The 14,035-nt window shown below is 36.7% G+C and overlaps 1 protein-coding gene across 3 annotated transcripts in view; it reads right to left on the reverse strand.

Moving 5' to 3' along the window:
• The window catches only part of AP3B1 (adaptor related protein complex 3 subunit beta 1), a 142,771-nt gene that overhangs the window by 56,637 nt on the left and 72,099 nt on the right, over positions 1-14,035 (reverse strand). For all 3 annotated transcript variants that reach the window (XM_083465201.1, XM_083465200.1, XM_083465202.1), the window contains 5 exons: positions 9,930-10,106; positions 6,278-6,464; positions 5,179-5,309; positions 3,896-4,019; positions 2,066-2,216 (listed from right to left, as the gene is read on the reverse strand). In XM_083465201.1, coding sequence (XP_083321327.1) covers positions 2,066-2,216; positions 3,896-4,019; positions 5,179-5,309; positions 6,278-6,464; positions 9,930-10,106 — 770 coding nt within the window. The remainder of the gene's footprint in view (positions 1-2,065; positions 2,217-3,895; positions 4,020-5,178; positions 5,310-6,277; positions 6,465-9,929; positions 10,107-14,035) is intronic.

A 14,035-nucleotide genomic window follows, 5' to 3' on the forward strand; every position in this document is an offset into this window, starting at 1 on the left:
AGCCTCCTGGCTCCTCCTTTTGTAAGAATGAGCAAAGAAACCAGAAGTCTTCTATTGGGGAGTACTACGGGCTTGAATGCTCCAATTTGTATATACCAGTTTCCTTTGCCATATTCTGGAGCACAATAGCCATACCTAGTAGAGATGGTTTAAAGTTGGTTTTCAGCTCTGGCTTGGAGACAAGCTATGTTAACAGTAACCATAATTTGTCTAATTCATCATAATTCATCTAATTCATCAACCATAATTTGTCTAACACATCACCACAAGCCATGATGTGGAACAGAGAATCAGTGCTCACAAGGAGACAAGGAGCACCGCATTCCTGGTGGCTAAACCATGATTTGTTCATGATGCTTGAACCAGGGCCTATAAGCATGTGCCATGGGCTATGCAGACAGTTGCTTTTTGCAACCCACTAAACCTTTTACAGATCCCATGCACCTAAATCAATCTTTCCCAACCTGGGCTCCTCGGATATTGTTGCACTACAACTTCCACCATCCCTAGCCAGCAAGTCCAGTGGATGACGTAGTCCAACAACATCTGGGGACCCAAGATTGGGAATGGCTAAACTAAATTACATGGCATAATTTCAGAAGCATGATACATGAACCAATCATTAAAACTGAGCAAAAATTTCTGTACTATATAATTAAAACAATGACATTTGATTATTAAGGAAGGCGGGGGGGTTTAGCCATAAATCTGTATACATTTGCTAATATATTTGTTAAAGTAAGCATTGGCATAATGCTATTATTTCTAGGAACCATGTTTAAATGGGGAAAGAAACAGCCCCACAGCAGAGTATTAATACAAACTTAGCAATGTGAGAAATATGCAAATCCATTCTCATTTTCCAACTTGCTTTGTTCTAACTGGAAATGCAACCATCTATCTACAATTGTTCTTCATGTTATATCTCTATTTACCACTTTAGTTCCTGAGACTTAAATGGCAGCATTCATTCAAGAAATAATTCAATGTAAACCCAATATTCCTTTAGTAAAAGAAAACTATTTTCAATACATACAAATTTCTAATTTGAAGATATGATTTTTCAGGGCAAACTTATTTCATTACTCAGTTTTGATAGGTAATCATTGTTTACCTTACTGCTTAAGAGTTTCAGATGTTAATCTAATGAAAAAAATTTACTAGTAACTAGCTTTTTAACTTTGCAATGATGAAAAGCCTGTATTAATTTAACCTACAGATTTCATTTGTTCTGAACAGGAAAAACAATATAAATCACTTTTAAAATCATTAAATCCTGACTTAAATTAATAAAGTCATAATTAGGGCATTATGCTGTGTTTGTTATGGAAGTGGCAGGGCGAGCTGCTTTAATTACTGTCTGTAATAAAAGGAGCAGAGTGCGTACTGCGCCCCAATCAGCGCTGTCAGCCACGACTGAGCTGAGCTGCAAACTCATCAAGTGAGCTGGCAGCAGGCTACAGAGTAAAAGGGCGATCATGTCTGCAGAGGCCACTTGCTGACAGAAGTGGAAGAAACAGATTCAGACAATCCAAGGTATTAGCCCCAATTACTTAAAATTTTAATGATATTTTAATACATGTTAACTCTGTTAGTAATAGGCAATCTTAAAAAGCCCTAACACTTAAGCAGCTTCTGACCGTCTCCCTTCACGGCCCTTGCCTCCAATATCTGGATCATAATCCTTTTAATATAACATTATTTAGGGAAAAATCAATTGCCTTAGTTGCATAATGGCAAGATATAGAAGGATTTAATTTTAGCCCTCAGCAAAATCGCTGTATAAGGTAATTAAGTGTTTCATAAAGTGGCATGATAACTGTTCAGCCTCCCAAGGTTATGTTAATATACTCAGATCACCACCTAAATATTCAACAAAAGTTACATTTAAAAAAACCCCAAGCTGCTAAATTTACATATAACATATATAATGGAAAAGATGAAAATGGATAGCATCTTTCCAAAGATAATATCATTATGAAAAACATTAATGCGTTCTTTCCACAGACACTGTAGCATCAACATTCCAATTTGATACCTGTCATAACAAAAAAAACCTGCATACCTCTTTAAAACTGCAGTCCCTTTTTTTGAATCACCACTTTTGGCTTTGGGTTTCCTGTTACCATCATCTTCAGTAGAGGAGCTCTCACTACTTTGCTCACTGCTGTCTTCTTCCCCTTCCTTTTTTTCTTGTTCACTATCAGATCCACTCTCTAAAATGCAAAACGAAAAGCCTTTCATTTGTAAGCAATTCAAGTAAATAACTTAATAAAACTATTTAAGTTTCTTGGTGTTTAAGCACCCTGGCACAATCCATGTACTTAAAACTGTGAAAGCTGGCTGCTATAAAATGTTGCTTTTATAATTCTACAACAATTTATTCAAAAAATGCAAGCACTCAATAATCTGGTTTGTGGCTATCATACCCCAAGGGGGTGGGGAAGAGGAAGGAAATTAGACATGACCTCCCATGTCCTCTACCTTCATTCCTCTGTTCTAATGTAGCATCATCTTCAACATTAAGTATTTAATCTATTCTTGAACACACATCTAGTGATGACAATTTAATCAGGAATTTAAACAAGTTATTCGTTTTCTAATCAGCTGGAAAGTGTTTCTAATATCTAACTTAAAGGTACACTTTCCCAGTTTCAGTCCATTGATTCTAGTTATAAGCCTTAATAATCCCTAACGTTTTTTCTCTTGTGCCCTCAGTGTTCAGGAGAGTATGTCAACTCGATTCAAAAACATGTAATTTCTATGTCTATATGTACATGTGCCTATATTATTTATACCTGTACTTGAGCAATTTCTTAGATTCAAATGATGGATGCGATGGCTTGGATTGCCAACATGGCCAAGATGAAGAGTCATGTAAAGGCTTGCATAGCATTACAGATTTTAAAATTCTTTCACCACATATTTTATATATGGTCTTCAATTTTGGATTCTTGCAAAGATTTAGAAAAAAAGACTGCAGAATATATTACTTTTATATAATTCACTTTAAGAAAGTAATATCCAATGCCAACATGATTTACTGATCAGCTAGTACATCGGGGACTCAATAAGAATTAATGAAAGTTATGTGGCCCTAGAAAAGTAGCAAACTCTCCCATATCACAGACAGATAACCATATCCACCCATACAGCACTGAAATCCTAAAATCGTATCTTAATATCCCTACTGACTTCTAAATAAATGTTAACTTCCCATTTTTACTGAAGCTCAATATGACACACACTTCTGGCATATTTCTATTTAGCATGCCCTCCAACAGGTCACACGTATGGAGTGAATGAAGCCCCTACTACATTAACAGCCTTTTCCTGTGGCTGATGCCAGATTGTTGAATTTCCTCTCAGCTAGCTCCCTACTTGTAATATTTCCACCAGCAGGCTAAGACCTTCCTCTTTAGAAGACAAGGTGCATACAGACAACTTTGACAACTGGGCTGCTACCAGGGCAATCAGCATTTTAATGTGGTTTTAAAATGTTATTTGTTGTATTTAAACTATTGTTTTTAACTAGTTTATTTTTATTACTTTGTACTTTAAAATAAAAATTTTCTGAGTATTTTAAAAGAGTCAATACACTAAGATACAGGAATAGATATGAGCATGATGTGAATCTACACACATGGGAGTAAGGCTCTGAAGTCCATTTTATTTTTGTCTGAATAAACAAGTTTAGCTTTGTACTCTAACATAGAAACCACATTATGTGACTATAAGAATGCACAGGTCTATTCATCACAGTGCAACAATTTTTCTTACTCAAAAGATAAAATCATTCACATGCAACACAAATTAATGGGTTTAAATACTGGGACATACTGGGAACACTGTATTTCATAGTTCTGAACTGTGATCATTCATTATCCACACATACCACTGTCACTGCTGCTAGAAGAATCACCACTTTCCTCTTCCTCCTCTTCTGATTCAGAGTAGAATCTTTCATCAGTGTGTTTCTTTTTCTTTTCCTTCCCTAATATTGAAGTCCATTCTTTTGCCTATTCATGTTTTTTAAAAGAAGAACACATAGTTAAAAAGTTGTGATAAATTCTATTTACAACCATGAACACTCTCTTTTCTGGCCAGTCACACAGGAGTGCATGCACACACAGAGAAGCAAATATAATCTAACATATAAATAAGGGGAATTGTACTGAGCACTCCTAAACAAACATTTAAACCAAAAAGTTAGAATAATCAATGCGGCTTACAACAAAAAATATTAAAAACACAATCCAATTTTATCTCATCAACACAAGTTATTTGTGTCAACTGTAAACACATCTCTCTTTACTTTGCAAAAAATAAAGAAAAATGACTGGAATGTTTATTTATTGTTTACTCTTTCCTATTATATTTTATTCTCTTTTACTCTATTATACACATTTGGATGATGTGCTTTATGTCCTTCATTTTTTGCTTTCTTGGTGCTGGTCTCTGACGGCAATAATAAAGATTTGATTTGAAAAATTAATGAATATTCTGATCAATAAATATGTTTAATAATAGAAGGAATACTTCAACATGTGCCCTGGCTTTGCTTCTGCACAGACAGCAGAACATTTTTATCCTGGTATGGAGGAAGGAAACCAACTTTGTTATGCCAACCAAATAAAAATAAAAATAAGAAAACCTCCTAAAAGGTTCAGTATCTACCTAGACTCAATCCACTAAGTTGCACAACTTCTCTTCAATCATCAAGATGTGCTGTGGGCAGCCATCTCTACGCAATAGCCCCAATTCAACTACTTATTTTAGACCAATTGTGAGCATTTTGGTGGTGTTGAAAGGCGAATATGCATTAGCAGTTTGCATTATCCAAGACAGATATTAAATCTCTTGATGTTTGCAAATCCTAGTAAACCACATGATATTCAGATTAAACTTGGAAGGCTGAATTAATTACTGGAAGTACTCATATACCAGCAAGCAAAGCTGGAAACAGAGTGATGGAAAGAAAATATATACAAAGAAGATACAGCAGAGGAATATGAAGGGTTTCAAAGTAGCCAACAGCTGCTGAAAGGACATTTTACAATAAGTTTATTGAAACCCAATTGGAAGTCTTGGTAAGTAAAGTAACCCCCCTGTTCCTAAACACACTTGCATAATTCCAAGCTCCCAAAACAACAATATTATTTTGAAAAGTCAACATACCGGCTCAATTACTTCTACATTTCTCACTGAAGGGTCAGGTGCAACCTCTGGCCAATTAGACAACTCCAGATAGCCATTGGCTTTCATGTTCAGAGTATGAGACAAAGTACCAAGCTGGAAGTGCTCCCTATCTGTTGGGGGTGGGGGAGGGAAAGAGGTGAAAAATATACTGACATGAGCTCTATATCACAAAGAGCAATCTTAATCAGGACTAAAGGTAATTGGCGTTACATTACCTCAAATGTCATGGAATAAATATAAACTAGGAAGCTCTTCATAGGTCAAAAAACTGATTCCAGTCCATAGATTACAATAATCTCACCCATAATGGTCAATAAAAAAGCTAATCAGTCAGTGTGTTTAGAGGTGTTGCTCTGAAATGTAGCTTCTCTAAAAATTACTTTACTGTGAATATTAAGAATGACAGCACAGTTAAATAATCCATATACATGTCTTGGCACAAACACATCCAGAATTTTAATAGTTTTTTCTTTGCAAGGAGTGCTGCTTTCAGAGTTTAAAACAGGATTAAAATACCAAAGTATGATTTTTTTAAGAAAACAGTTAATGTACATAATAAAATTACTAACCGGGGCCACAGGATTATTTTAAATAGAACAGGGAGCAATGGAGGGTGTAACTCACAGCAGTTTAGTCTATAAAATGGCTTAGGAGCCCAAAATACCGGTAATCCTAATATACCAAAGACAAACTTAATCTGGAAGTAACTTTAGTTTGATGCTTCTCAATAATAATAAAAAAGCCACTCCAGAAGTTCAAAGTTTTGTGAATGGCCAAAGACCTTTCTACACTGACTATGATTAATACAAACATAGCAGTTTTTATTATTCAGAAAAGGTAAAATATAGACATTACAAATTAAGTTTTTAAATTATTTTGGATTACCAGATACCATTAAATGCCAGAATAAGAAATAATTTAGAGTTGACCACTCTCCCTTAAAAAATTGTGAAACTAAAATCATGTTGCTCATTTACAAATTGTAAGCAGACTATTTTGCAAAATTTGTTTTGGTGACTTAAGAATACAGATCTGCAGATCTGTAAATAAGATTTGGTAGAAAATTTGACTGACAAACCTTTAAAAGGAGACTCGAGCACTGGGGCAGGCTTCTGGGCCAGAAATATTTTTTTGGCATATTTGCTTAAAGCTCCACTCTTCTCATTTGGAACAATGAGCTGCCTAATAAATCTTGTACGGTCTCTGATGTCGTAGCTTTGATCATACTTGCCGAGATTTAATATGTACTGGGTAAGCAATTTTGTCTGTGAAAAACAGGGCAAGAAGAGAATACAAGTTATTTATGATTATTGATAACTCTGGATAAACATATTTAAAGAGGTAATAAAAATGAATGGTTATGTCAAACAAATGTTGTTCCATAGGGAATATGCATTTCTAAAGCAGTAAATGGAATTTTGAAGCCAACGCACATGTCCTCTTCTGTATTGGGGAGGTGAATGCTGAGTACTGAGAAGCAGCCATGTGCTAGATTATTAAACTGCTGAAGTGGAAAGAAAGGCATCATTAAAAAAATAATCATATATGGCAAACCCGCTGAAGGGCCTACGTGAGAATAATGAATGTGGAAATACAACTAAAAACATGGCACTCAAAACTTAATCGGAAAAATATGCAGGACATCAAAACATCAGAGGGTATTAGGAGGCTGGCAAACTGCTTCTGCTGAGGTGTGTTTTATGAAGAGATACTGTCCCTGGCATAAGCAGTGTCTGCACTCTGACTGCACTCAGTTACTTTACTCTGAATTATGACCCATTAAAGCAGACACATGAATCACTGAACTGGATTACTGCAAATTATTTGCAGTGCATTTAGCTGTTACTTTTTCATAAAAGCAAGCTGCTGATGCCCTCTAAAAACCAGGATAAAAGACTTCTTCCCTTTCCCCCCTCACAGCTTAAAGCTTCTGGTAATATTGGTCATTTATTTATATACGTAAAAGCCGGTTATATTATCACAGCTTTTTATAGCATAACCAGACTCTCTAATTTGATGTGTAGGAATATTAATTATTAAAATTACCCAATGCATGTTAACCTTAATAACTGCGTAAGAGAAAATTGGAAACATTATACAAATAGTCCACGGAATACATTTTGTATAAATGTATACAAAAATGCAATAGATACAAAGATCAAAACACTGTATCACTTAAAAGTAAAATATGCATATGTTATAATTCTTCAGTTGAAGAAAAGCTGCAAATCTTATTTGAGTTTATAAAAAGACACATCCTTCAAATTCACAGAATTAAACTTTGATATATAAGCATGCTTTTCTCAACAAGATTTATATTGAAAAAGCACAATCTCTTTGAAAGAATTTTCTCATGATGCAGAATTGAATATTTTGTTGCTCTATAATTATGCCTGAAGAATGTTAAGTAGTATACACTGTAAAATGGACAATTATCTTTCTTTGAAGATATCCAATAGTCCTTAGTTCAATATATACTGTTTCATTAGAAATGCAATTCAGTGTTGTTTTGAATGATTTATTTTGACTACAAAACTGCATTAAGTGAAACCGGTGGCATATGATTGTGGCTGCTACTAATTATGGAATATTACGGCAAGTTGGAAATTACAGGGGCTTCCAGCACTGAGAAACCAACAGAAAATTGCTGAAACAGCAGATCAAACCCATCAATTCTGTTCTGATTCTTAGTGCTACTGATGCCAGACACTGTCAGGACCAGTTTCTGCCTACTTCTCTCTGACTAAAGAAGGGCGTAGCAAAGTTACTAAAGGAGGAAAATGATCAGCTGGAAACAGAAGGAAGAAATTTGGAACAAATGTAGTGTTTGTTATGCTGATCAAAACATGGAAACACTCAAAATTTGGCAGGGCAGCCCTTTTCTTAAATGGCCTTACAGGTGATGGTTAGATTTCAAAATGTCAACTGAAACTCTGTTACACTCGGATATGACCCATTAAGTTTGTGAAAAGGAAATCTGGCAGACTTATTATTACTGAAACACCACTGCCCAATCAAAAAAGCAAAACATGAAGTTCTAAGTCCTGTAAAAATCTTTCTATACAGAATATTGACTACAGTATTATGTTGGATGGTAGAGGACATTTACCCTCATGCACCTTTCTTCCTAGAAGACACTAATGAACTCATGGATTTTGGAGATATAATAATGCAGGAAATTGTTGTAAAGGCAGATAAAAATCATACAATGTTGATCAGACATAATTCAGTAAGTTTTTGACAGTTTGAAGCAAATCACTTAAACACTGTTTATCTGTTAACTCCCAAACATAAGGAACAGGTATAAAAAGAGTGGCCTAAAATCAGTTCTCAAAACTGGTAATTGCTTGCCCTCCACCAACCGCAATTGCTTCCCTGCTTGAAGGTAAGGTGGATTTTGAGGAGCAGAAGGAACAAGGCTATTTGGCTGGCCATTTGCCCTTGTTCTTGAAGGTGCTGGATAAACCCAAAATGATCAAGGGACTGCAGCAACTCCTCTATGATTAAAGGTTAAAGAGTTTGGGTTATTTAGTTTAATTTAGATTAGAAAAAAAGCTAAATGGGGGGACATTCTGGAGATAAATGAAATTATGGATGCAGTATGGAAAGCAGATAGATGCATTTTTCACACACACACACACATATCATACTAGAACTGAGATGATCCAATAAATCTGATAAATACCTAAAGGCACTTGGGAAAGAACCAATGAAGGTAAATAATGACTGAAAATGGGGGGAAGGGGAGAGAGATTAATTTTGCTTTCAACAAATCTCACTTTAGGTGTTACATATGAACCAGGAATCCTGCTTTATAGGCAATATTTAACTAACCCACGGTTTGAAATTGACTTGTCTATTTTATAAACCACAATCCTATTTGTATATGACTGTAAGCTGAGATTCTGAACTTTTCTGCTGCCATTGAGACTTTATGGCTACTATGCATGATAACATTACTACATCCAGTGTCAGAGGCAGTATATGTCTCTGAAAACCAGTTGCTGGGAAGCACAAGTGAGGAGAGCACTTATGTCCTTCCTGCTTGTGGGTTTCTGACAAGTGTCTGGTTGACCACTGTAAAAACAGGATGCTGGACTAGATGGGACCTTTGGTGTCATCTAGCAGAGCTCTTCTCATTGATTCTCAAATCTTATTTCAACTGAAGATTTATAGTATTTGAATGGCAGAGGCATGCAATTTTAAAATGTTTTGGAGTTCTGTTTAGTTTGTACTGAAGGATAGAATCCAAAGTTGCACCTGATCTTAGGCAATTTGTCACTCCCCCTGCAGTTGCCTGCACCAGAGCCCATACAAGAGACTGCTGTGGAGAGGAGGGCGTGGTCTTCTGCTCAGTCAATATTGGAATAAATCCAATATCTATGGGTTCTGCATTATGTCCAAGTTGTATGAAACTGTATTTCTTTGGATTAAGGTGCATCTTTTCACTATCAAACAGGTTGTACACTAAATGTACACAGGTTTCCTAGGTTGTAATTCTTTTGGAAACATCTTTGGCCTTTTAGACAAGTTTTAGGATTCATCTTTTCCTCTTCAATCATTTTATTATATGACTAACTTTGGGTATGCTGATGAATTTCTGAACCAACGAAAGGGAGAAGGTTATTAAAAGGATATGAATACTGTAACTCTAAAGCTTGACACCTCTTTAGTTAATGTTAGTAAATATGTCTAAACAGACTTGTGTTTTAGTTTTCTCTCATTCTTACCTGCTTTGAGTTGGTTAAATATAATTTTGCTCCAAGATTTAAAATTTGCAGCTTCACAAGGTCATCTTCATCAGTGAAGCTCTTGGCCAGTTTTCTTAAAACATCAGGGGCTATTTTTGGAACTCGTTCACAGTATTCTCCAGTAAGCCAAAGAATGCTGGCCCTAGCCACGGGAACCTTAAAATAAAAAATGAGTAAACACACAATAATTTATGCATTTGTGAAATACATTTCCTCAATGGTATGCACGTCAAAAAAATTAAGATACTTGAAATAAAACCATCACAGTCAAACTAATGGTAAATTAGTATCAAATGCATACTTAGACCTATTATAAGGCACAGAAACAAGACCTTAATAACAAATACAGTGGTGCCTCGCAAGACGAAAAGAATCCGTTATGTGATTCTCTTCGTCTAGCGGTTTTTTTCGTCTTGCGAAGCAAGCCCATTGAAGGATTAGCGGATTAGCGCTATTAGCGGCTTTTAGAGGCTTATCTGCTGATCGGATCAGCTGATAAGCGGCTTAGAAAAAAGGGGGGGGAGGGAAAAAAACCCAGCATGGATTCGCAAGACATTGTCGTCTTGCGAAGCAAGCCCATAGGAGATTCGTTTTGCAAAGCACCTCCAAAATGGAAAATTCTTTCGTCTAGCGAGTTTTCCGTCTTGCGAGGCATTCGTCTTGCGGGGCACCACTGTACTCAGTTTTAAGAAGCCTTCACTTCACAAGAGAGATCCTGGCCCAGGAGCGGGTAAGCCTTCAGGCTTGCAGAATACTTGGTTATTTTACCAGACTCCTGACAGCCACAAACTGGATTGGGTGCAAAACCATGGCAAAGGAAGGTGAGGGGCAGAAAGCCAGGCACAACATGGTGGTTCAGAGGGAATAGCCATTTTTACCTACCGTAGGTTTTTTTTTGGGGGGGCGCTGCATGTACAAGTACAGATTTACCTAAGAATGACTTTAGAGCAAGGTTTTTAACAGTATAATTTTGTTATTGGGAGCAGAAGTCTTTTTGCTGTTGCCACTGTTAAACAACTGGGAATTGGAAACCACTGCCACTCTACCATGAGGCTTCTCAGTAGATTCTTGTCTAGTTCCTGCCCTAGTTCATCAGAAACTGCTGGATGAAAGACTCAATGGGTGAGTCTGGCAACCTCCAATAATATGACAATTATGAATGGCACATGCATTTAGATTTGTTTGCTGGTTACATATAAAACCACAAAAAATGAGTTATGCATACCTATATGTACGAGAAAAATAATTTACACATACAGCTCATAACTGACATGTGAATACTTTGGTATCCAAACCCATATGCAAAACATATTGTAACTGGGCACCCAGCATAAAAAAAAATATCTTCATGCTACTAACAAGATTCTAAATATTGGGAAATGTTAACATGCTCGCTTTACAATGTAACTTTTTTGTGCTTGATATGTTCCAACACCTGCTCTTCACAAGCCTCCTAAATAGTCCTATGCCAATCATATTACTCCTTTATCAAACCTTGGCTCTGTTGCCAACTCAGCTGTCAATGCTAACAAAAAGAGCTAAAGAGTAGAACAGTACAGTGGTACCTTGGGTTAAATACTTAATTCGTTCCGGAGGTCCGTTCTTAACCTGAAACTGTTCTTAACCTGAAGCACCACTTTAGCTAATGGGGCATCCTGCTGCCGCCACGCCGCCGTAGCACGATTTCTGTTCTCATCCTGAAGCAAAGTTCTTAACCCAAGGTACTATTTCTGGGTTAGCGGAGTCTGTAACCTGAAGCATATGTAAAGGTACCACTGTATAGTGGTACCTCCGGTTATGAACTTAATTCATTCCAGAGGTCCGTTCTTATCCTGAAACCGTTCTTAACATGTGGCGCGCTTTTGCTAATGGGGCCTCCCACTGCATGCCTGCCTCTAGCGCACGACTTCCACTCGCTTCCAGGAGCACCTACTTCTGGGTTAGCGAAGCTCATTACCCGAAGCGTTCACAAGAAGGACGGTACATAACGAGAGGCACTACTGTAGTAAACAATGATGCTTCATTTATCATGTTCATGTTACTCCTCAACAGGAGGGCAGCAATACTTTAGTTTGACCAGTTGAACATTGTTGCCATCCAAAAATGTTGAGCTCCAACTCCCATCAGCCCCTTCTAGAGTGGCCAATGCTTGGACTATAATTCCCATCATCCATAACAATACCTGGGGGGCTATAGGTTTCCTTCCAACTAGGATCACAAGATGGTGATTAAATTGCTATTACTGGACAAGCTAACTAGAATGGTTCATACTATGAGGCAAAGTTGTCATGCCATGGATGTAATAGAAACTGCAACTGCTTTTTTACACTACTTTGCCATACCTTTGGGATACTCACTGATTCTTCTCAGTAAATGATTAAGGCTTCATCATGCACATTTTACGTATCTGTGTGCATGTTCTGAATCACCACAAATACAGATCTATGGGCATCATATATTTAAGCACTAGTCTGGTTACTACAGTCCAAAAGAGATGACATGAAGGTGAGTGAGCAGGCTGACAGGAGAGGGATGGAGCACTCTGTCTGTCTTGTGTATGCAGCAAAGAAAAGCAACAGGCCTCTGCAAGCTCTTAGCTGGCTAGTATTTTTTTTAAGGGTGAAGCAAAGCTAGTACCTTTTATGATCTTGTTTACAAAACTGGCCTACGAATTTTTGTGAGATGGATAGATGTCAATTCACCCTCAAAATTATGTTCTAAGTAGCATGTATTTCAAGCATGTTAGCATAATTTATTAAGGCTCCTCCTAGCTTACTTTTTCTCAAATTCAAAACAGAGATGGCATGTTCAAGTTAACCAAAAGAAAATGCTATCTACTACATTCCTAATCTACCTAACCGTTTATTTGATTGGTAAGGTAACTACTACTAAATTATTTGTCATCTATCAGAAAAAGTGAGGATGCAAGCAAGAGATAGTAAGTATACAAATGTTAGAATATACTGATAACACAAATATGACTGGCTTAACCATGATAGAGAGATACAAAACCAGAAGTAATATGCACACAAATATTCTTTTTTTGACATCTTACATCCATGCAATCATCTGTGAAATAGTAACCTGCTTTTTAAAACACATGCAAGTTTAAAATGAAGTATTCCAATGCTCAAGAGCTGCAGTGTAGTAGGATCTAACTGGATTGGTCCCTTGAATTTAAATTACCTATATATCAAGAAATAACTAACTAAAAAAGGTCTCCTTTCCAGTCTTCCACATCTCATCTTTCCCTTGCCCCAAGGGCAACACTATTTGGAGATATTGATTTACATGAATCTTTGAATCTTGGTTGTTGTAGGACAGTTAATATATTCCTGTGCATGGCTCAAAACACATAAAGGTCCAGTAGCTCGCCCACTATTTTAGTTCATTGGATCTATTTTAACTTACATTAATATCCTGAGTTATTCTCAAGTAAAAAACCTCAGTATTTTTTAAAAAGAAAGGAAGAAGAAGAAAAAAGGCTTGCTTAACTCTTGGTCACCAGACTAAACATAAATGCCCATTTCACTATTTGTCTGTTTACTTCTAGTGGAAAGGTTTTCATGATTTATGAATTCTCTTGCCCCTGAACATGATGAACAGATGTATATTTTCAAGTGACCTTAAGTGTCATACAGAATGTGCTCTCTAAAGTTTGTGGGACCTAAGTCATCTAGGATGATAATCTTCAACTGGTGAAACTGGGACCCAAGCTAGCTTACAACAAGAGCACTACTACCATTCAAATTTAAAGCAAATAATTAAGAAACCAAATGCATGTTTGGGTTATAACTGAGTCTGATCTAGGAGGCTATAATGAAAAACACAGCTGTGAATTATTGTCTAAGGTTCCAGGAAAATAGCCCTGAATGCTGATATATCCTGCAACCCACCACCTCTGGTTCATTTATGCCAAGATATAAGCCAGTTTGCTTCTGCACTGGTGCATTCTGCATCAACCACAACCTTTAAACAGTCTTCAAGGTCAGCCTCAACTTGAGGCTCCAGAAGAGTGAGGAATACCATTACCAGAAAAACCACTGGGACCTGTTTTGTGCTGTATATAGCTATGAAAGGGAAAG

The sequence above is a fragment of the Podarcis liolepis genome (genome assembly GCF_965112155.1).
Source record: "Podarcis liolepis genome assembly, chromosome: 11".
NCBI lineage: Eukaryota > Metazoa > Chordata > Lepidosauria > Squamata > Lacertidae > Podarcis > Podarcis liolepis.